Source organism: Labrus mixtus, chromosome 13, assembly GCF_963584025.1.
Source record: "Labrus mixtus chromosome 13, fLabMix1.1, whole genome shotgun sequence".
Lineage (NCBI taxonomy): Eukaryota > Metazoa > Chordata > Actinopteri > Labriformes > Labridae > Labrus > Labrus mixtus.
This window is the reverse complement of record NC_083624.1, coordinates 27,076,687-27,102,078: the sequence shown is the minus strand read 5'-3', so window position 1 is coordinate 27,102,078 and position 25,392 is coordinate 27,076,687. Positions and strand designations below refer to the sequence as shown.

Below are 25,392 nucleotides of genomic sequence, written 5' to 3'. Positions count from 1 at the left end.
TCTGGCGCTTGACGGCCAATGAAACTCCCCTGAAGAGGACACTGTATCATGACAACAATAAGTCGAATGAAAGAAGGCAGAGCTCCGGAATAATGCAACACACTTTGAAACGCGGAAAGTATGACATCGATACTTGGGAGTGAATCTGCAGCCTTTCCAAAACATGACTAAGGGTTTTAACTCGTGGTGCGAACTAGAAGGAGGATCGGATGTACCGGTTATGCTTGTGACTTAAACTTGGCTGATAAGACTCTTGGATTTGAGCAGGGATTGATGAAAAGTTGTGCGCAACGATGGCTACTCCCGCGCACCCGGAGACCAGGAGGTTTACGCGGGGTCTGGGTAAACCTGGCACGGCGGCAGAACTCAGGCAGAGCGTCTCTGAGGTGGTGAGGACGTCCGTGCTGATAGTAAGTACACACCTAAACCCCCCTTCTTCTTCTCATCCTCCTCCTCCGCCTACTTCTCCTCCTTTACACCACCTCGAGCAGTGTCATCAAGTCTTGTCAAAACTTTGTGGATCTGGTTTTTTTTACGCACTAAAAGCATATTTTCAAATGACTCGAGATCAGCTGGGTGGGAGCACGTGTGGGCACTTTGGGTGAAAAACAGAAAAGTAATTTTACTAGTGAAGTGAGAAAGAGAGTGGGTGAGTGATTCAGAGCTGATGAATGAAGATGTGCTTCTGTGACAGAGAGAAGGAATAAGGGGGATGTTTCAAATTGCAAATTAATATGCTTTTATTTGATAGTAGTTTGTATAGAACATGTAACCTGGCATTTATTTTTAGCTTTGAATATTTAACTTTAATATTTACGTGTTTGGATCAGCTGGATGGAAGCACATGGGATTGTTTGAATTGTGTGAACCTGAAATACAAATATGAGCAGGAGAGAGACAGAGGGAGTCATTTTGAGTGAATGAATGGCAGAAAGATAAAGGGTGAGATTTTAAGATTTAGTTTAATTTAAGGTGAACTCTTCATCTAAACACAAACACAGCTGTTTGTCTCTTTTTGTGTTTTGCAGCAAACGTTTGAGCTTTGTTGAGATGCAACAATCTACTTGAAGAACTTCACTTTCATTTGTTCTAAGTGTCTTTTTCCTGAAGATAATCAGTGCCTTTTTGTACTTGTTGTCAGTGAGGGCATCAGTTTGCACTGAGATGACATAATACCTTCTCATAAGGGAAAGCATGTGGCTTCAGTTTCGGGCTTCAGACACATACACAGAGTCCAGTGACAGTGACATAATGCTGAATTGGACCGTCCACTTTAAATAACATCTGTGTGTCAAGGCATGCCTCCTCTGGATCAGCTTTCCTCCAAGCTCAGGAGGGAGAAGGAGTCGGCCCTTTTGTTTTGTTTCCGAGTGTGTGTGTGTTTGCTGCTGCGTCCGATTGTTCCAGCTTTCCTGGAAGAAGTTGCTAGGTAACTGAAACGGACACCGTCCAGGCTCTCTGTCAGGGAAATGGAATCCTGAGTCAGGATCCCAGACATCCAACCACACCTTCATATTATTTATTCATTTTCACTCTGGTGCTCTGCCAGAGAAGCCTGAGGGAGGATAGTGGAAGTATGCATGTTGGGAAATCATAGTATTTAAGGAGGACTGAACTGACTTTGAGTTTTTCACTGAGACTTGTGTTTTTGTGTTGGTTTTCAAAAGGTCACTTTTTGACAAATTGACAAGCCAAACTGTTTAGGGATGGGTCGGAAAGTTTTGAGATAAGTCGGGCAGCTTTGACGAGATGTTTAGGACTCGTGTTTAACGCCCTGGTTCTAGTCCAAAGCCAACTCTCCCTAACTAATATTCTCATTGGCCTTTTTAGTGCATCAATTTGGATTAACCGAAAAAAAGTTGATAAACTTTTATAAAATAAATGTTTTGTGGCTTGTGAGTTCTTGTAGATTTAAATTTGTGAGAAAATGGGCACTGAACACAAACATGTAAAGGGCATACTATCTTTTCTAAGTACAAGGAAGACACCCAGACTGACCTATGTTGTCTTTTTTTTACTTTTTTGTGTCCATTTTGTGTTCATTTTGCCTCTCTGGGTCATCATTTTGTGTCCTTTATTTCTTCGGTTGTTTTTGCGTCTTTGGTTGGCTGATTTCTCTCCTCTTATGATTCCTTGTTTATAGTTTTTTTTGGTGGTTCTTTTGCATATCTTTAGAAATATTTAGCACCTTTTCATCATTTTGTGTCTTGTTATTATTTTATGTCCAGTTGCATTTGCTTTGTCTCTATGTTGTCTCTTTATATCTTTGTTTGTGCACTTTTTGCTTCTCTAAATTGTCCTTTGAATTATTTTTTTTTCACCAGAACATTTGCACAGAAATATCTCCTGCAGAGGTACCACACCAGGCACTCTTCAATCTGGACCTCATTGGTCCATTCACTAATCCTTCCATTTTGATACTTATCAAACAGAAACCTTAAATTCCCTGACTTCTGACCACTCCTCGGGGCACTTGGATTCCTGAGCTGTATGGAGGAACATATGTGTTGCAGAGCTCACGTGCCTGCTGAAGCTTGTCAGTGGGACAAAAATGCGGATGCACACAAGACGGCTGTCCATACAGCTCATTATTAATTCCTCCATGAAACATGCAAATTCCGCAGCAGGGAAAGAGCGATCTGTTCAACGGACATAAAGAGGGGATTGTAGCTGCTGTCACTTATTCTCATTGTTTTCTGCTTCAGACAAACAACTATTTGTTCTTTCAAAGTGTATAAACATTACATTTAGGTTATACTATACAATATAAAGTACAGATCACATATAAACTCCTTGACTCTGTTTAGGGGTTAGCGTTGCTCTCTTCCTCTCCCTGCAGTTTGTACGTTTCAGACACACTCGAGCCTGAGCGTCTTTGTTTATTGTTGGAGTGGAGAGAAGAGAGGTTAGGCCGGAGCCCCTCAGCTGAGCCATCCTTCTGTTTACCCACACTCGAGACATGCTGGGAACACTATAAGCTCTATGATGGCTGCCATCAGCTCTGAATGTGTATACCATCTGATGCCCATCTAGGACACTCACCTTTCAAACTTAATTTTGTGTTGGACCAGAAAATGTCGTGAGAAGAAGGAGTTGTGATTTGTGTTTTCAATTGGCCTCATCAAGCAGCTGCATGTGTATGTAAATGTATCAGCTGATGCCAATACACCAAATCGATGGTGTTGGGAAATGTTTAGTTGGTGTATACAGTGTATGCAGCAGCCTGGGGGGCAGTTGTGTAATCGTAATCAATAGTCCTAACTGGCTGCCACCTATTGGTGATGTACTCAGATCCTCAGTGGTGTTCCTCCTGCGTCACTGACCCGAGGGAGCTGTACACCAGATGGGTGTCATTATGTAGGAGTGATGCCATTAACTGCCCATGGCCAGTACACACACACAGCCCCACGACTAACTCAGAGGGGAAAGTGATTGTTTCATTTAAGCTTGGAAAAACAATTTGAATATATTGACAAAATGCACAAGATCAACAGAGCACACATGTTGCTTCTTAACTTCTTTGTGGGGCATTACACATTGTTAGGAAAGTCCCATTTGCAAGCTAAATTGTGTCTCTGTGCTTCTCAGGGGTCTTTGTGCATGTCACAATAGATCATTTACATGATTCTTAATTTGTTTGGCAGGTGGGAAGCATTTTCTATCTAGTAACTTAGTAAAACTAACATTTAGATTCTGCATCTATAGGCATCTAGAAAGCCCAGTTGATTCATCCTTACCTGATGCACATCTGACAATCGTTCATCTCTCTTCTGACCTGTGCATCTTCTCACTGCACCATGTGACATGCTCTATTTTACAGCCTGTGTCTGATGAAGTCCAACATTGCTTGTACATTTGGTAAGGTTGTTGAGCAAATAGCCAATAGATGATCAAATGCAGAAATGTTCTACTTCCATCATTCTCCTGGATGTAATTGCCACACACCTGTAGTTCTTTTGTTCATTTTCCGAAAGAAGTGGAAATACCTAAGGTGGGTGTGTGCTGTGTTCATGTGTCAGGGACTATTTTGACAGAACATGTTCCTCCTTTGCTTTTCTGTAGACTTAAAGTCATGTCTTATCATGTTGTGAAGCTGATTCTGTTAGTCATGATGCTCGCTGTTGCATGACTTCAGATTAAAGTCGACGTTCATGTGATCATTTAGTCCAGTCAATTTCAACAAGCCGCTGAAGAAGTTAACAATAAAACCGCGGGAGAAGCGAATGTTTCTCAACCAGAAAAAATATTTATTCGCCGGGAGCCTAGTGGTTAGGGCACGTACCCCATTTACAGAGGCTGTGGTACTCGAGGCGGGTGGCCCAGGGATAAATCCAACCTGTGGCTCCTTTTTACACAAGTCATTCCCTATACTCTTTCTCCCTGATGTCTGACTCTATCCACTCTCCTATCTCAAAATAAAGGCATAACACACATAACAAACAAATATATATGTATTTGTAAAACGTAATACATGTCTGAATTAAGCAGACAGTGAACAAACAGCAACAATAAAGTATGCAACAATAACGTGTTCTGCAACTCTCGAAGAAGTGAGTGCAAAGAAAAAAATTCAGGTTAACATTTTCTCCTGCTCACTGTCATAGTCCTGCTCAGTCACAGTTTTTTGTTTTGAAACCCATCTTTTTAATGCCTTATCACATGTCAAGCCCCTAGAAACTACTAACCAAATAAGTGCCAGGTAGAGTTCCTGATTCACTTAGACTAGTTCTGATAAACACAGGTGGACCAACCTGCAAAAAACGTAAATCCACTTCTCTACCATGTCTTATTTGTTGGGAGCAGCCAATGTTGGCCGTCACATATTCTGTCCGTCACAAGATTACAGGACTGTGAGTGTTGTGAGAGACCTGAGCTGCTTGACCTTACTCTGTCTGTCTGTCATTATAAAGGCCTGATGGTATCCGTCTAAAAGGGAGCATGCACCGTCCATGTTAGTGTGATGGTAAATGGTACTTTACAAGAACAAACCCAGGGGGGTGGAGATGGGAGAGCAGATGAGTTCGCTGAATGGGTCAATAATAAATGAGGGTGCTCTAGTAACCAGTGCACCCATTAGGAGACTCTCTCTTTCGCTCTCTGTCTGTTTCTCTCTCTCTCTCTCTCTCTCTCTCTCTCTCTCTCTCTCGGAATTTTAAAAGTAACACAGCTTTAGTTCACCTTTTGGAGAGAAAAATAAACCATGAAGCAATATACTTTTCACAGACACGATGATGTTGCATCACAGCCAGCAGACTTCTTGAAGCTCTTTTCATTTGTCGCTCTCTGCGCCAGAAATTATTTTTTTCCACATTTGAGAGTTAAAAACACACCCAGTCTTAAAATGAATGTCGTGTATGACATCACTCCTGCAATAAATCCTACTTTTAAGGGGTTTATAATGATCAGACATTGTCTAAACTGTTTTAAAGAGGCATTTGGTGACTTTAAGATTCATTTGGAGAGAACAGCGTGTGAAACATGTACTGCTTAAACTTTATATTAGCTGAGTGGTGGTCGGGGTCTTTGAGGTCAAGTTTGCCTCTAAACATACAAGAAGGTAAAGCAAAGTAGATCCTCTGCATTTCCCTGCTATCAGATGTTATTCAGTGAAGTAAACTTTACTTTCACTTTTGTCATTTTTTAATACAGATTTTTGATTTATTTCAGTTTCAAAAACAGGCTAACTCAACACAGTACTAATATGTGGTGATTCATAACTTATAGATTGAAGGAAAAGCTGAAATTTAAGCATGGCCTTGTGTAAAATGTGTCTGCTTTTGGTTTGGTCATGGCTTTTGGCAAGTAGTGGTTATAATATAAACCAGATTTGTCACTCGATCTAAAAGTCTGAGTGGGAAGCATGAGAGCCCAGCTCACAAAGGTTGAAATAATATAAAGCACTCTGAAAAACTGAAAGGATTTCCTCCATTCAGTCCTGAACAACTGTGGTTAGATTTAACCACTGAATAGTGCAGTAGCAAAGCCAAGTCAAATGATCTGATGGCTAGACAGACAGTTTTTCCATCCAGTGCAAATGAAAACTGATTGTAATGGCAGGGACACAAGTTGGACTCAGTCTGTTTATCTCTCTGGGACAAGCTGATAGCCTTTTATTTTTACAAACCCCCTATTGTGCCGGAGTGTATTTAACCAAATGTCAAAATAAGTGTTGGATATGAATGTTGAGCCAAGACAGAATCCCAAGAAGATTTGGTTTGTGGTCACATTGCAGGATTATTTTAACTATTTCCTCTCTTAAAGTGAGCCATAAGGAAGTATCAAATGGCCATTATACTTTGAAAATCAGTGAACTGTGTAATCACAACCTGTCTGCAGCATTGGTCCATTGATTCTTTTATGGTTCCGTGGTTGCACCCAGTGATCCATGTCTCTGCAATGATTTCATGCTTGTTACGTAATTTAGTTCGGGCAATGCCATGACACACATGCAGATTCAGCTGGGTAGTCGAGTTTGTTTTTTCTCTATCCAAAACAGAAAAAAAATAAAAATCACAGCCACCATGAGTTGAGCCTCCCAAATCTTTCCATCCTGCCTGCCTGAACGGGAAGTGCCCAAGTTTTCCTGTCCTTCATCTTCTTGTGGGAGAGCAGGGGCCCGTCTTTTCCTAGATAGAGCCGGTTTCCTGTGGCTGCGTTCAGGCTGACCATAAGTTAAAGGCAGGGCTCGCTTTTAAACCGCCCACTCTGTCTGAGCGTTGTGCCTGATAGAGCAGAGCTGTTTAGAAACACAGGAGGGGTTACCATAACAGAGAGGCAGCTGATGAAGAGCCTGGCCTGTGTTTATTGTCCTGTTAGCATAAGTGTGTGTCTCACATGGGACTTACAATCTCTAATACAGCTCACAAGTAAGGCTCTCAAAATGGTCAAGACACTTTTTGATACCACGTGTTCTAAAATTATACAATCTTTATTATTGTAATGACTAATAGAATTAAAAGATCCAAAACTTTGTATTGCATTGCCTCCTTCCTCAGGGTCCTTTACGTTACTATTTCTGAGTCAACAGAGCACATACTGAAGTGCAGCTGTGGAGGACGCACTGAATCACAATCACTTTGCCCTTTGTTTTCCTCTGTGACTATTATGTGGTTCATCCAGTTTGCCTTCCTCTGTAAACTGATAACAACTCTGGCTTTATCATCTATGATCTGATTAAGAACTAGATGGGAATGACTGGAACTGAGACTGAGCATGTGTCGCACAAAAGACGGCAAAAACATACTGTATCTTCAAGAAAAAAAAATCATGAATTTTCAAGTCAATGATAAGTAACAATTCAGTATGAGCAGTACTACACATCTCTGTACCTCTGCTGTAATGTGACCTCTATTCAAAACCTCATAAAAACATAAAAACAGAACACTGAGGTGATCTTTCGCTAAAAACAAGCAAAGCTTAATCCATAGTTTTTCCCTATGTAAATCGTTTTGTTATTCGTCATGAAGTTGTCCAAAAAATATGATCTGTGAATCCTCCGTCCTGTTGCCTGCAATGTTTTTAACTTTAAAGTCGCATTTGACCGCAAGAGGTATTGATAGCCGGCTTTTAGTGCATCGACCACCCCGGTCCAGACTGATATATCTCACTATTAGTGGAAGACTTTTGTTCAGAAGTTCATCTTCACTTCAGGATTATTTGTTATTACATCAGTGATCTTCCGCTGCATATTTTCTGCCTGGCTTGAGATTGTTTTGAGGGGGTCAGCGCTTTTGGGATCAAAGTTCATTTTGGTTTAACTTTTGTCCGCTTAATCCGGCGGAAAACCAGAGCAATGTGCACCACTAAGGTTTGAACAGCTATCTCATTTAAAATAATGACTTTGATCTGTGCAATGCTGCTCTACAGTACAACTTGTGTAAAAGCCAAGTAGGTACTGGTTTAGTTGGTTTTGTCATACTGATATCATCAAAGTCAGTCAGCTGCTTGCGTACAAATGTTTTATCTTGAGAATAACTTGGCTGAGTCTTGCCCGGGTAGTGAAGGCCTCTCCTGTAAACTCTCCATCAGAGCTAAGCGGCTTCATATGAATGGCGCCATTACAAACACGGCCCAGCCCACACAGAAGCAAGTGATTGAGAGAAAAACATCGAGTGTAGGTGGAAGCTCTGCCTGCCACCATTGACCAGGGACTTTTCAAAGTAGAAGCCAGCGGGTGAAACTGGTCAAGCAAAAATCATTGCTGTGCACACGTGAACCCGCCTACAGATTAGGCTCATCGGATTAAGCCCTTAAAAGCACTACAACACTCCTGAGTGGAGAACAACACGTCCATGTTGGCTGATAGGAGAAATGTCTAGAAAGAGCAGACTAAAGACTTGCACGTTCCCTTCTTATGTTCTAATGTGAGTTTTCTGTGAGGTGTATTTACTCTCAGAGCCTCCTTGATTTGTCCATGAATGTAATGTTTCCTTCACTGCAGCTGAGCACAAACATGTAATTGTGGGAACACGGCTGTTAACATGAAAGAGATTGGAGAGAGCTGTATGCTAACACCCCCAAACTTGTCATTCATTTTTCCACCCAGTGGAGGGTATTTTTAGAATTTCTGCCAATGAAAGGATTTGCCTTCACTCCTGAGCAGAGGTTCACTCCTTTAATTTGCCCTGCACTACAATACACTTAATTGTCCCCCTGGGAAATGTGTGTAGGACTCCAGTAATGGGCTCATTTAGCTTCCTTCACAGTGGAATCAATAAATAAAAACAACGTAAACAGAAAGTTGTTTTTCTTAAGGGATTCTGTTTGTAATGTTGTTGGAAAATGCGACCAACCTTCTAACTGTGAGAGGACCAATAAAACGCAGTGCTTTTCGTCTGTGTGTTCATCACTTAACCTTTAGAAATAACAGAGCCAGTAACGTAACATTAGCTAAATATGCTAGCATAGCGTTATTATCTGAGGCCCATTTTCCAGGTCTTCCTCCCATCCCTTGATAATAGACGGCACATGTGTGATTACATTAACCCGTTTGAGGGATCACAGGTGGTCTCCCCACATCTTTAATTTCTAAATCACCCTAAGAAGGAACCATGGGGGTAGTACTAAAGTGGATAGACATTAATGATCCCAAGAGGATGGATACCAAAGATGTGAATAATCATCCCACTTTTCCTCTGGTCTCGCTATGCTGAAGATAATGGGACTCTAATAAACAAACAAACAAAGCCATGACTTAAAACCCCCGCATTGGATTATTTGCCATTCAATTTTGTCCTTGACATTCAACCCCCCTGAGGAAAAATGATCCTGAGTTTGTTGCGATTTAATGAAGCACATTGGGTGACTTAATGTCATTCATTAATCTTGCTTTATTATCATGTACCTGCATAAGAAATCAATAAAGTTACATCTGCTTTTAGCAAATGTTAACATAAAACCAGGCCAAGATATAAAAAATTAAACCTGCTGAACAGCATATTATTAAGGTCAGTGTAGCATGCTAATGTTAGCATACAGTTCAAGTTGAATACTTAGCTCGTGGCCATGTTGATTCTAATCCCTTAATGATATTTTTTTAAACAATTTTCAAAATAAGAAACTGATTAATATTTTTTTAAAAGACTAACTTCTTGTGTTGTATTAGCCGTTAGTTTTATTTCACTCTTCTGTGTTGCTGATGTGACTACTTGGATTAAGTGTCCAACATTCAGCCCACTCTCTTTAGGTTAATCTGCTCTGAACACCATCTCTCTCTCTCTCCATGGTTGCTCTAGCTTTACCCTGTTGTGGTCACTGACCTCCCATTCACACCCGTTACACAGAACACAGCGGGATCAGTGGCTGTGGGATGTAGTTTAACACAGAGGGATGGATTAGAATACAATTAGCCAATACAAAAGCTAGTTTCCTGTATTGATATTTAGAATTATAACCTATAGAAGGATCTTTAAATAGGCATGTTTTAACATTCAAATAAGATGGGAGAGCGACAAATAGTTTTTCAGTGTGGAGGAAATGACTGAGTAGTATTTATTTGATCTGTGTCGAGGATGGAGCGCTGCTCTGAAGTGTTTCGGGAACTACTTAAAATTCCTGCTCTGTGCTGTTGTCAGACTGCAGAGATGAAAGTGAAAGTTAACCTGGTGCTCTTATCGTCCATCTGGGATTTCCCTGAAAGTTTAAGGCACTTATGTGAACCGACTGAAGCAGCAGTGGGTAAATGCATCATTATGTAGGTAAACAGATAAAAGTCAGAGGCTCCTTGGTGTGAATTTAAACCCTCCCTGTGTTGTTCCCCTTTTTTCCCACACTGCATGCTGTTAGGCTAATTAAAGGAGAGTCTGAAACCTGTGTAGTTCTCATCACTCTCTTTTGGCTTTGTGCATAGTGCAGTGTGTGGAAGGGACCTGCCACAGCCAGAGGGGATAAACTCTAATGACTTTTCACCAGGCCGGCTGCATAGTTGGCATTCTTCACTGTGACACACTGTACGCTGGAGCTGGATTGAGGGGGAGGGGCTCAGCCTGCAGGAGGCGGGCTGCATTGTTTGTATCTCACCTTTGGATTTTTGAGTAAACTTGATGCAGAAGACTGATTGGACAGATTTTTTACAATCTGGAAATACATACTTTTACTTCCAGTGGTAACAATTATGGAATAAGTATTCAGTTCCTTTAAAGCTCCTGTGATGAGTTTTTAACTGGTTATGAATGTACATTTTCAAATGTATTTGAAAAAGAAAAGTAAACCATCTCATTTTTTTTTTTAATCTAGTTTGGTAGGGTTGGTAGAAGTTGGATGCACTTTTTGTTCTAACCCAAACAAATGCTCTGGGATTAAACATTTTGGTGTAAATTGCTGTTGCAGGACCATCATGTTTCTGTTGGACCATTTTGTTCTGACTGAAGAAATGAACCTGGCTGCCTACCTGCTGTGACTGTGCCTTATGCAGTCTCTCATAATTTAAGCATAGTTTCCACAGAGTGGCAAAGAAAGATAGTTTGACATTGTTGATGGTGGCAATGATGTGCTTTGCTCATCTCTCTGTAGTGAACTCGCCCTGTTTTCATTCATTGGGGTTTGTGGCTTTGACATTGATCACAGTGGACATTTTTGAAATTACAGAAAACCACAATAGACAATCTTTACAATGCCCAAGCAAGTTTAACTCCCAAAGTCCAGTTTGTTTGAAAGATGCGAGTGCTCCATACTGAGTTCAAGCTCAGTACACTTACTTGTTCCTGGCATGTTTGGAAGAGTTGGGCTTTGGCACAGTATGAGCACAAGCAGTGGTACGCACTGTGGACATGATGTAATTGTCGCCTTGCATAATCGAGAAATCCACGAGTGTTAGAAGGCTGTATCTGACTGAAAGTAAGCCACACAGGCTGTAAAGTTGCAGTCATGTTTGTGTTTCTTTGTGTTGTTCTCCATTGTTCTGACTGAGAACGCATTATGATATATGGACAAGAGGTAAAAGTGCTCAGGCCCGGTTGGGCAATGTGGGTGCAGGTCAGCAGGGTACGGGGAGAGGGGACAGTCATACCTCAGCACAGTACGGACAACTGGGTATGTGTGAGTGTGCCCTAAGCTAATTCTGACTGGACGTTTTTTCAAAGTTCACTTTTACCCACTTTACTTTTGTAACAGGTTAAAGATTTCTTTTTTGGGCTTTTTGTGCCTTTATTGTAGAGATGGGACAGTGGATAGAGTTGGAAATCAGGGAGACAGAGAGTGGGGGAAAGGAGCCACAGGTTGGATTCAAACCTGGGTCGCCCGAGTTGAGGACTATAGCCTCCATATATGGGACGCGCTCACTAACCACTGTGCCACCAGTGCCCCTTTTGTAACAGGTCAATGAAAGCCAATCTTACCTACTTTATTGCAGGCTCTTGATCATTTTACTTCGTATTGACTCATTCTGTGTATTTCTCTTTGGTTTACCTCAAAACCTAGTTTTATCCTTTGTAATGTTTTATATTCTATAAGCTTATAATGTGCTGTAAAGTAGAAGTCTTGAGTGACATAAAACTGAGCCCATTTAAGTACAAGTGCAGCATTATTGTATCTGAGTGCTTGGTGTCTTATTGATGGAGGAATACCATGCAATGCTATTCTTCTGAAGTGTAAAAAAACTCAGAAAAGCTGTTTGTTGTAAAAGGAATTTTGAAAAGTTGCCCATTCAAGAATAATTTACATGAAACACTGAGCTTTCTTTTTTTTCTTTGAAAGCTGAAACAAGCCCATTGTGCACTTTCTACCCACAATAAACAAATGAGTCCAGTTAAAAGCCACAAATTCAATGAGATTCCTTTATTTATAAAATATTCCTTCGTCTGCTGCGATAACAGCTGACAGTGAGAAAAATGAGAGGGAGAGAAATGGTACAATAGCTTGAAGACATAAATGAAAGTCTTCCGCTGTTGGAAATATGTGACCATGGTAATCTGTGTTTGGTTTTTCTGTCAAAGCCGGTTCATCTGATAGAGAGACAGAGATCTGCTTTAGGGTTTGTTTTTGTTTGCTTCCTGTTTGTTTTCAGGGACTTAGTGTTAGGATTGTAATGAGTGTGCAGTATGTTGTAGAAGTAGCCTGGATGGATGAATAAAGTTTGCCGGTCTTGTTAACGGAGGAGTATCTGTGAGGCTATGTGCTCGAAGGCCTGCTCCATGTTTCTAATGGCAGAAAACAAAGATATGTTGTATGATGAGCCCCCAAGATAAACACCATGCATGTTGAACATTATATTATAATAATAATAATAATAATAACTTTATTTATATAGCAAAGCTCACACAGGTTTACAAAGTGGTTTGAACAAGAACAAAGCAAACTAAAGCAAACACAGAAGAACATAAACAACAGCAAGAACAAACAAATGCTAAATACTAAAAATAATTCAATACAATTCAACAGAAAAGAACCCAAAGTGCACGATACCCAACAGACATATATAACCCGACCATCACAAGAACCATCATAAGAACCATCATAAGAACCATCACAAGAACCATCACAAGAACCATCACAAGAACCATCATAAGAACCATCACAAGAACCATCACAAGAACCATCACAAGAACCATCATAAGAACCATCACAAGAACCATCATAAGAACCATCATAAGAACCATCACAAGAACCATCACAAGAACCATCATAAGAACCATCACAAGAACCATCACAAGAACCATCACAAGAACCATCACAAGAACCATCACAAGAACCCAACAACACAAGAACCATCATAAGAACCATCATAAGAACCCAACAACACAAGAACCATCATAAGAACCAACATAAGAACCATCATAAGAACCCAACAACACGAGCTGAGACCAAGAGGACCCAAGATTTAAAAAGAAACTAAAAGAGCTAAAAGCAAATCAAAAGAGAACAGCAATAAGAAGGTAAGAGCAGTAAAATGAAATATTATTAATAATAATAAAAAGAATATATACATGTAAAACATAAATAGACAAAGTAAGATAAAAAATTACACACATGCAGTGTCACATCCCTGTTTTTCACTGTGCACACCGCTGTGCAGATAAACAGCTCAGTATCTCTGACTTGACTTAATCTCCTTTTCGTGTCTCCACTCTTTAGCATCTAACAACACCATCCCCCACTCACGTAGCCCCGTGTGAGATTCACAAACACCTGATTAGACGAGAAAACTTCTGTTTCTCCAAAAATATATCAGAACAGTCGGTGCTTTTCCTTTCACACTGTAACAGTGGAACAGTGTTCCTGAAATATTTCACCCTCATCTCAGATGTCACAAACAAAATACCTGTATTATTTATTATTCTTTCTTGTTTATTTGCTGCCGTAGACTCGAGTCGAAACTCAAATAAGACAAACAAAATGTCAAATCCATCTTGGTAGTCATAGCAGCAGCACTGCTCGGAGCGGTATGAATCTGATCCTCGAGGCAGTTTAAATCCCACAAAGTTACAGCAACAGAGACGGGAACAGCCGCAAACAAAGTTTATTTTATTTTGTTTAGACACTATGTGCTAGTCATTACTTTATGCAGATCAATAGTGATCTGTCCCAGTCAAGCTGCTCTCAAACAGGGATGTATCCTATAACATGTGTTTCCTCTGTCAGGAAGGGTGGGGGCTTCAGGGAGGGGATGTAAGGGGGGCACAGCTTGGTGAGCTAAGGCACTGCCAACAAACTGTAGCAACAGGAAGAAGTTTCAGAACCTATTCAAAGCAGATCAGAACATGTGTGTGTGAGGAAGACAAAAACAACAGCACAGCTGATGAAGCACTCATTACAAGAATTTTTTTTCCCATAATAATAAATAGTCATGATGATTTAGTAAATTGTGTAAATAATGGTGTCTTGCTCCGTGGTAGGAATGCCAGTCATGCTCCAAATCCTCACAGATATATTTAAAATAGAGCTACAACAGTATAAATGGTTCAAAATGTATCAAACTTTTGCAGTCTGCATGTCATCACATTGCTTGGTTAGTGTCTAATATTGATGCAGTTATAAAACATTTTCCTGTGTGTGCACAATGTAAATAAGTCATACTGTTGATGCCCCCTTTATATTTGTAAGTATTTTTATTGTTCACATGGAACCAGGGAGTGCTGTAGTATCCAAGTTAAACCCACTACCTCTAAGTGGTGCAGGTGCACGGACATGCATTCATCTCCTCCTCCATCCCTCTGTTTCCCCTGATTGTCAGCAGCGCTCATTGAACCGGGCTTAAGAGGATTTCCACTAATTACAAACAAAGAGCCAACTGAGATTAGCTGATCCTTATGGGGCTCCCAAACTCCTGCCACCCCACCCAGCCCTTATCCCCAGCCCATCTTCCTGTCTTCAGGTTCATACAATAGACAACATACAGCAGATATAGTATGTAGTATTGCATTTCTTTTGCTTTTCTCCCCCTGCTTGAATTCTGTCTGTTAAATGATCCTCTCTCCTTACGTCTCTTCCTGTTTGTTAGACTTTCACATTAAATCCGGTCTCATGCTGTTTTGCAGTTAAGAGGCTTTAATCTCTCCCTAACTACATCTCAGATCGTGTTTACATTTCCCCTCTCAGCAGGCTCTTCTGACATTACACGACAACAACTTCCTCAGATTATCACTTTATTCTTTCATTTGACGCTCCCTAGTTATCAGTCTTCATGTGCATTCAGTTTTGTGTGTCTATGTCTAATCTTGGCTTTTATTGTGGGATATTTAAGTAAATCTAGGTAAGTAATTACTGATCTGTTTTAGAATATCACCCATCTGCCGCTCCAAACAGAGAGCAGAACACTTGGATTAATGGATGACAAGTGACTGAATGAATGTCTTATTTTAAGAAGCAAACCGTGATGTGTAATTTAGCTGTTAATGACTGATGAGAGGTTTGTTATTAACATGCCTTTAGGTCATTTAGAATGTAAACTGAGGCCTGCAATTACCAGTATGTGGGTTTAAGATAGGTATAATGCATAGCTGGCTCTTGATATTTGTAATTCAGTAAGCAGAGTATCTTAGGTTACTTAGTCACAGCCTTTAGAATCTCACTCACCTGTGTAGCTGTCTCACCTTGTGATGTCAGACCAGTGCTGACTTGTTTCAGGATGTCTCCGCTCTCAGCTTCCACACTCATGTCACAGCCTGACCGTGATGACATCAGCCCCTCTAAAATGTGCCCCACACCTGGGCACAGTCCACTGACCTGTCGAGGGGGTCTCACACCAAATCACACACATACAACAAAACGTGATGACTGCTTGTTTTAAGGGTGATAATTGCAGTAAAAACATGATATCTGAGTGCATTATTTTAATCTCTTTTAGTGATTGAGCATCACTTTTTGTCCATATTGATGTGGGGTGTTTGAATGAGTTTTAGAGCTTTGAAAATACTTCGTTTTGTAACTCTCTTTTTCCATAGAGTAGAGAGTTCCCACCTCTTCTTCCTGTATAACAGCTCCAGTGTTGGAAATAATTGTTTCCACCCTGAGCTGCATGGAAGTGACACACATGTGATGAACAATGGTTGCATTATACCAACAGTCAATTCTGAGGGCATGGAGGAGAGTGTTGCCTTTCCGTTTCTATCGGGCATAATATGAGTGAGTAAATGGTCATCTCTGCAACCTCCAGCCTGTGAGATTTTGGTGACTTTGCAGAATAAATGTTTTGTTTTAGATCTTATCTTATTACATAATATATTTTCATCAAAAAATAAATGAATAGACTTCCTGGATCAGATTTATTTTTTTACTTCATCATTGTAGTATTATCATATGCCTGTAGGGGGCAGTAAAAGCATTTATACACCATTGTGTTTTTGCTTCGTGACCCACTGAGGAGGGCTTTGTGTGTGCATGTTGGTCTGTGTGTTTCCACACATGAGTGTAAACAGTATATGAAAGTCTACTTTTATTCATTTGGATCAAAAGTGATTAAAAAACATGTTTTTCAGAGTTACTTTTTTCTTGAATCCACCCTTGTTCTCTTGTGTCTTGTGTGCTCTGTCTGCAGGATTGAATCATCAATCTGTGAAGTCAAGGGAACTGCATTGTCTTTAAAAGAGTTGATATTTGAATGCACAGTTTTGATATGCACTCGGAACATGAGTAAGCAACGACTTTTTATTGGATTGCTCTGCGTTGTGTGTAGTAAAGCCAAACACAGTTGGCCGGGGTAATAGGGTGACTGCAGGCCCTCTGGGCTTGGCTCTGCTTCAGACCATCTCTGCTGGAGCTGCAGTGAACGCTGTGGAAGGCACGACTTGGTTAGCAGCATCTATTAATGATAAACTGAACCCACTGAGGAGACCTCACCAAAAGAGCTGCATGACTCTTATAACAAAGAGTGCATGGCATGTTGGTGTGTGTGTGTGTGTGTGTGTGTGTGTGTGTGTGTTTTAGTGTGTCCTTTGCACAACATTTACTTAATCTGCATCTGGGGGCCCAACAACAAAGACAAGGAAGCAGTACCCCTCAGGAAAATGAGTCTTTTTTTTTTTTTTCCTGGGATAAATAAACTATCCCAAAATACCAAGTGAAAGGAAAAGGATGTGGCCCCTGTTGTATTTGGTTTGTACCATTTAAAGAGGGACAGGATAACCTGGTGTCAGCTCAGAGTCAGAGTCAGGAGTTCAATTGAAACAGTTCAATTGATTATTTTAACCAGTTCATGCAGTAGAACTTTTCACATGTCCGGGGTCTTTAATTTTGGTATGCGGGCTCAGTTTGGGACACATAAAATAACTGAGCAATCATCAGCAGAATCAGCCCAACTTTTAATATGTAAAAATCCTTTGTCATTATTTTGACCTTTACATCATAATTTTGAGATACTAGGTCATTATTTAAAGATACTGACTCATTACTTGGATTATAAATGGAGATACAGTGCTAGGTCATTTTCCTATTTGCTAAGTCTTTTCTTAAGACTTAGACTTAGTACTAAGTCATTATTTTAAAGTATCAAACATTATTTCTAGATACCAATTCCATATTTTGAGAAACAAGTCCCTCCTTAGACATACAGACTCCTTTATTTGAGAGACTTTTTCTTGTCAACTGACTCCTTATTCTGGAAGCCAATTGGTCTTTGTGTTAATTAGTCTTAGTGCTGTCTGTTCAGAGTGCTGTCTGTTCAGAGTGCTGTCTGTTCAGAGTGCTGTCTGTTCAGAGTGCTGTCTGTTCAGAGTGCTGTCATTGTCAGCGTTGTCTCATTTAGAGATACGTACCATAAATGTATGGTATGTAGCTGTTTACAGACATAAAAAAATGACCTTAGAAAGCATCAATTTAGGCATGCAAACTCATGAATGTGAATGAGTTGATGCATACTGACAGAAACGAAGAGTTCTCCCTTTTTCTTTTTTTCTTTTTCTTCTTTTGTGTTTTTCTGTGAACTTGTTGGATGCAGTTTGTCTTTTGGGTATTGTATTCTTTATAGGACACTCATAAAATATTGGGGAGGGTTGCAAATGCAAGTCAACACAATGGATAGTATAGGTCATTGAACTGAAATATGAATTTACTGCAATAAAAGTAAATCTGAAAAAGAAAGCTTCACCCCTAATATCTTTAAAAGCCTCTTGAGAGTTCTTCTAGCTGTGTGACACTTAACAATAAAATTTGACTTCTTCCATTGATGTTGTTGAACATTCGAGGAGGCCAGCCTTACTTGCATCAAAGAATTCCCAAAAACTAAAGTTTAGATTGAGTTTGAAGGACAGTGGGCATCCAGGGATGGCTTTGTTATGACAGCGTTTACCCACACACATCAGCAGGAAGCAGCCACTTCCTTTTTGGAGTCCCTGGAGTGCTCCAGCTGGGAGGCAGCCTACTTTATCTACCCATTACTGCTGGAAATATGGCTGATGTCACTATGGTCCAACACACACACACACACTTCTCCCTTTCGAGCCCCTCTACAGACCCTGGGTATGGAAACATGGCCACTGTAGACTTGACCTTCATCCTAGAAAAGGCTCCTCTGATGAGATGCCAACTTCTCCTTAACTCCCCTCTTACTCCTCTAAATCAATCAGAGACATTCCTCTGTTTGTTGTGTGAAGAACTGTCCACCTCTTAGTGTGAAAGGCAAAACTCAACTTTGACTCTTCTCTGTCCACATGTGCTGCTTTGATGTTGTTATTCAGCTCCGTCCACCTCTAGCTGCTAACAGCTTGACATTGCTGTGTTAGTGTGAGTGGTGTTGCTCTGGGGTCACAGCAGGCCAGAGGTAGTGTCCATGTGCAGCAGATGTTGTCACTGTAGCCGGTGACTTCAGGTGAAGAAGGGGAAACAGTCGCTTAACTTTCAGTGTCAGATAAATAATAAAAGGCTGCACCGACACATACTATAAAGTGAACTACATTACCCTCTCTAGGCTTGTAGTCCAAGTGGATTTGAGAGCAAAACCGAACAAAGAACTTTATATCCAGAGACAATTACTGTATATAACAAATGATTGTTAACCCATTTAATAATGTTTGTACCTTTTAAGATTACTCCTTTATTATCAAATGCACTTTTGAAAATGATGAAAACTACAGCAACTATTTTGTGAATGGATGATCTCATAAGTGTTCATGAGGGTTTTCAAACTGGTTATGAAACAGTCTCAATTTAATACTGATGTCTCTTTATGACCTGCAAAAGCCTAAACACGTTTTCGGACCACAGGAACTGTTTCATAGTTCTAGGAACCGTTGGAACCATAAAAAGAATACAAATTGTATTATTTAATGTGAAGATATTTACATTCAGCAAATGTATTAGGTGTAGCGTAGGATACATTTGAGGGCCGTGCCAGGTGGAGTAGCCCACTGCAGAAAGGGAAGCCCCAACAATAACAGCAGCAGCAGTAATCCATGCAGCCCCACACACCCAGCACTGAGTCAGATCAGCTCTTATCTCCTCTGCAGCTGCCCAAGGTTTTAGCAGAGCAGTGTAGCAGAGCTCCCACTTCCCACAGAGGGAGTTCATACTGGAACATCCTCAGATAGACCCATACTGAGCCTCAGCACACACAAAAAACCCTACCACTCTCACTGGAGCTCCTCCACTGGAGCTCCAACTCAAGATTTAGTGCGGCTGACACAGTCTTACTGTGAACTGCAGGGGGGCTACTGAACATTTTATCAGCTATAGACATGCACAGTATAGATGTACTGAAGCTGTGCACTGGAATGTGTCACAAAGTAAATAATATGTTATGTACTATATTGATTGTGCTTAAGTAGTGTTTGTGCCACAGTCAATAAATATAAAATCTGTTTCCAGGGTAAAGGATCTTTGTACTTTTCTAGCAGCTCTTAATGTGCAGAGGTGTTTTGCAGACAGATGCATGACAGGAGGGCAGCTGAATGAAAGTCTACATCACCTAATGACTCAGCAATCCTCTGTCGGGTTTTAATAATTTATCACCAGCAGCATGCTGAAAGCCTGTTGCAGAATACAGTACAGCACACAAACTCATTCAAGCAAACCTGGGGGCATCCAATTATTTCTGTTGGCATTGCATTGTGCCCTTTTTTGAGAGGATTTCTTTTTACATGATGAGAAACAGAAAATAATGGAGTGACCTGTCCTTTTTCGAAAAACACAGATCTAACAGGAGTCCATCTGATTAAGCATTTCATAGAGTAGTAGACTAATTATAGCCCAAAGTCATGACTCACAAATGTCACTCAGCCAGAGGCCTCATTTTTATTTGGTTGTCAAAAAAAAAAAAACGTAGCATGTTTTTGTTTGACCAATTTGACCACCCAGTTGGATTACCCAGCAATATATATGGCTACATTTTAGCCCCCTTGACTTTTATTACATGCACTGTTGCAAATTTAATGACCAACTTACCAAAGAAAACAAAACCCTGGAAGCAGTAAAGTCAGAGGCTAATGACACAGACATGTCCTGACATGCAAAAGAAGAATCTGTGTCCTCAGGTCAAAAGATGTATGATGACCAGCTGTCACACTTCAAACAATGTCCGCCTGTAGCTGTTAATCATTGCCCATTTACCCCACTTGATAATGAACAGCAGCAATAATTGACAGCTGCTTGTTTCAGATGTCATTATTCAAGTAATCATCGCTCAGTGTTTGAGAAAGAAAGAGTTAAGAAATTCTGTCTATGCAGAATGCCTGTATAGCCTCAAAAAGGGGGATTTATGACTTTGCAGTTTGATGGGTTTTACAGCTGATTGCTTCTTGTTATTCTATATAGTAAGCCTTAAATCCCTCTTTGCTGCATCAGGGTGCTGTAGACGACTGTAGATGTGAGAAAAGGGATAAACTGAAGAGGAAATGCGCTTCCCAACAGATCAATAGGCGTAATCAAAGTGGTGTTGTCCCTCCCCCAATCCCGTGTCTTCCTTTCTCACTCTCTCTCTGACTGAATCCTCTCTTCTACAGCTGCTTCCCTCTGCAGCTCATCTCGCCCTCGTACAGTCGAATGTAGTTCAGTGTGTCAAGCACTACTGAAATATTAACACAGCAGCAGTCTGGAGTGTGTGTGAGCAACAGCATGATGTAAGGCAGCACTTCACTTTCCCCAAAGATGCATGCAAGAGTTTATGTGTCTGCATACAAGCAGGTCCATCAGCACCTTTTATGTACTGTTTTTTATTTTTATTAATTGCCAAAAGGAAGTTTCCAGGCAGATGCTTGTACACCAGAGTTATGCAGGTTGGCATGACTGCTGCATGTGGGACTTACACTATTTCAGAAGCTACATCATGTGCGTGACACTGTGACAAGTACCTTTTTTTTTTTCTTTTTTTTTTTTTTTACAGTTCCCAGTGAGGTCTTAAGAGGTTTTGGAGTGTGTGACTTGCAGGTGGAAAAGGGACTGAGAAAAGTAAACCATGATAAATATGACCCTGTTTCCATTGTTTTGTAGACGGCATGTTCATCTTGTATTTGTATTTAATATGTTCTTGTACTGAGGAGAATATGAAACTTGAGTGTTTTTATAAAAGTGAGGTTCAGCATACTTAATCAATAACCTGCAGATTAATTTATCCAGCTTCATTTGTAGTTTCAGCTTTTAACAAGAAAATGTTTTTTTTTTTTAGCTTTGATATATTTTGTCTTCGTGCTCGCTGTCCTGAGACATTTTAATCAAAGGATGACTCGTTCCCTGGTATTTATGATTAGAATTTGTCATTTCACTCCAAGTATATCTGTGTACTTGGCAGAAGTGGCAGCATGCGATCAGGCAGCAGCTAATCTTTTGTAGGAAAAGTCAACTCCATTTGATGTCTTGACTCATAAGGTTCAAATCCTCCCATGTTCTTGCTGTGTTTTGTAAACAGTGATGTCTTTGAGGCTTGAGTCAGATCACTGGGATTAAAACATTTGAGTTATGATTATTTTTTTATGTAATGCTTTTTTAGTGTATTTCATTTGTTATATGACGTATGCTGTTCTGTATTCTTCCTTACAAATTATTATAATCTTATTCATTTTTGATTGGAATACAAGCTGCTGACTTTCCATATTACACGCCATCCCTTCATCATGATTCATCCACTACCCTGTTTCTCATCTGAACTAAATAAGCATTCAGCCATATTGCTGTTTGCCTGACCATGGAATCAGACTCTCCCTCTGGATATACTACTGCATTCAGCGTAACCCATTTATTTCACAAAAATTCATCCTGCTCCCCGAAGGAGTCTCATTTTGTGGAGTGAAAATTAAAGGGATTAATTCAGTAACTTGTGTGAAGCTAAATCTACAGAATGCAAATGTGGATCTGAATAAAAATGGAAAAATGGGAAAAGGATTAGAAAAAGCACATCATGGCTTAGAGGAGAATGAGCAAGTGAGGCAGATGCACACACAAGCTTGTGCTGCATTCTAGCTCAGCATTGGTTGAAGCAGCAGCAGAGCTCTAACAGCATCCTTCATCCCCCCCTATCCCTCTCTCCGCTCTCTGCTCTACCTCACTAACTCACTCTCTCACTGTATCTCGTCTGCTGACTGAGGTATTCCTGCAAGCACAGACTGGGGAAGCCAGGAGTGAGACTCTTTTTTTTTTTTTTGAGCGTGCATTAATTCACTCTCCTGATTTCTTTATTTGGCTCTCCTCTCTGGATCCTATTTGCTTTGCTTGGACTCCAGCGCTCTCTCCCTGGGTCAGAAGCTGAGGATTTGCAGGTCGGAGCCACATCATGGACCAGCGAGGAGTAGGGGACAATCAAGGAAACTGGGTCACTGCCTGGCTCTCCTGACTGATGCCTGTGTGGAGCTGGAGGGATGGGGTGCACCACCAGCACGGTTGTGTTTGACGGGCTGCGAACAGTCTTAGAGAGGAACTGTAGTGGCTACATCTGTAAGGGAGCAGCTGAGCCCATCGGGCCATCTGAGGCTGAGCGAGCGCTGAGCAGGAGAGAGTCGCGTGCTTTGCCAACACCGAGAGTGCTGAAGGTGTGTGTACATGTGTGTGTGCACGTGTGGGTTTGTGCGTACTGGCAAAGTACTAATCATTACTGTTAAATGGACAAAACAATATCATATTATTAGAGCTGACGTGGACGCTTATTTCCATACAGTCATCTTTTATATTTATCATTAAAGTTTTCATAATTTTGTCTGAAATTTCAGATGAAAGTAAATCTACCTACCACAGGTACAACCTCTCGATGTTTTTGTCAGATCGTCAGTCAAAACCCAAACGTTGTTTTTTTTATAAATATAAAAACTGATTTTTTAAAATCATATTTGAGATCAAGCTAAACAGATAAAGTTCAACACTTTGCCTTGATGAATTACTTTAGCAACATATAATCACCTTTTTTGTTTCCTACCTGAAATACACAATATAAAAGAGTTTTTAAGTGAGACCCCTGTAATGACATACAAATGATTTTAAGGCTCATCTGGAGGAATGTACAGTGTCTTCATGCTCCTGGATCATGAAGTACTGATGAGATTAATTTATAGCCATTGGCAAATTTATATTAAGCCGTAAAAAGCAGAAAATCCTCATATTTCAGAAGCTGGAAGCAGGAATTGTTTTACCCTTTGTTTTTCTTGCTTGCTCATCAAAAAAATTTACATTTTCTACCTCTAAGTAGGACATTATATTACATGTTTACGAATTATTAATGCTGCATCTCTTCTAAATTGTCTACGATAAGAAGATGGTAAAATGCAGGGGATTAACATATTAAATGATTAAGGTAATAATTCTAGAATATGTACAGGCTGTGCTACCCTTTCTTTCTACCTGATATTCCTTAATAAGACAGCAAAATGCAAGACTAAATAATAAATGACTCCAGTTAAAAAAAAAAAAAGAAATAACGAACAATTGCAGGTTGCATGCTATATTGACAGAAAATGACACCTGCTGAAGCAGTTTCACAGATTACAGATGCAGACACAGAACTATAAATAATCATTATTCTGGTTTCAGCCCTGTGTATATGCACGAGTGTTAACAGTTTGAAATGTAGGGCAGTAGGAGGGCTGCACATCTTGCCTCTCACTAAGCGCTGCATGGGTTAAAGCCTCTGTGGGGAGGGATGTGGGGAGGGATGTGGGAGAGGGGTGGGGGGTGGGGGGGACAGTGAGCTCTGTGTCTGCTGGAAATCAATCACAGCTCTTCATCTGTGAACCAGCGGGCTTGGCAGGGCTTCTGCTGCTCCGTACCAGCTTGTCTTGCCCCTCTTGTGTGTGTTTACTTACTGCTGTGTGTGTGTGTGTCTGTGTGTGATGTTTCTTTCCGTTGCTGGTTCATCAGATTCCCAGCAGACAGCAGCATAGTGACAGTGGTCGCAGCTGAGAGAGGGGAATTAGGTCAAGGGCATGGTTGCTTCTCCTGGCTCAGGGATTGTCTTATTATCCAGGCGGGGTCAATTAATCCCCTGTCAGCATTTAGCAGGCTCACACATATCAATACTTCAACGAGAGCAGGGTATGTGATGTGCTTAACACGTCTTTGTCAAAGTTCAAATGTAAGGATGTAAAACCTACAAATGGCCATCAGAGCTGACGAGATTTAACTGAAAAAAAGAGACATTCATTACTAATCTGGTTTGTTATATATATGTAAATATTTTATTAAGTAAAAATAATTATAACAAATCTTTATCATTTAAATATATATGTCAGTTAGATGTATTTTAAGTCTATTGACTTTAGTGGCTAACTTTATTAGCTTAAATGTTGGCTAAAATATTTGTTTCTTTTCAACAGTTAATTTTGCGTTAGTTTTCTTAGCTGTGTATTTGTTAAATATAAGGGGAGAATACGGTAGAATTATGTGACTAATTGTGACTTTCACTGCTGTGAAAGGCGCGATATTTACGTCCCTGTGATGTTTGGCCTTCCATGTGATCCCCCCATCTGTATTGATTTTGGAGGTTGTATTGGAGGCGTTACAGGATCGTCAGAACCAGCGGAGGAGAACAGCGCTGTGTATGTGTGTGTGCATGTCTGAGTGTGTGTGTATGTGGAGCTCCCGGTGTTTCTCTACATGTCGGGCACTGGGAATTCACAGACCAGGACACAAATATTATACTGTTACAGAATCAGTATGAATTTGCCATGCATTTGTTTTCGTTGCAGCCGCACATTATTTAAGGAATTTAAAAAACAGGTGACAGGTTAATATGGTGGGGTATACACCCACATGAACTCACTCACATACAAAGCTCTCTATGAGTTGGATCCAAACCCTGTATGGAAAAGTAATTAAAGGGCTTTTTTTCTGCTCTGTTATTTCACATGCAGATTACAAAAGCTCCGCCCTTTCCTTCCTTATGGAAACTTGCATCAAATGCTCCTCAGGAGGGGATAAGCCTACGACAATAAAAAGTCACTGATTTGTCATGGCCTCATACAGAAAGGTGTTTGCTGTTGTAATCACAGAATGAATGTAAAAAAGTGTATAAAGGCATTATGTAAGTATGCTTTGGATCTTGGACTG

At 40.4% G+C, this 25,392-nt stretch overlaps 1 protein-coding gene across 7 annotated transcripts in view; it reads left to right on the top strand.

Moving 5' to 3' along the window:
- Window positions 1–32: 32 nt before the first annotated feature.
- LOC132987450 (dedicator of cytokinesis protein 9-like) overlaps window positions 33–25,392 on the top strand; it is an 80,506-nt gene continuing 55,146 nt past the window's right edge. For 4 of the 7 annotated variants that reach the window (XM_061054528.1, XM_061054526.1, XM_061054527.1 and 1 more), the window contains exon 1: window positions 42–410. In XM_061054528.1, the coding sequence (XP_060910511.1) occupies window positions 294–410 (117 nt within the window). In that variant the 5' untranslated portion in view covers window positions 42–293. Of the gene's footprint in view, window positions 411–25,392 lie in introns of all 7 variants that reach the window. The other 3 variants (XR_009675616.1, XM_061054531.1, XM_061054529.1) reach the window with 2 other exon arrangements.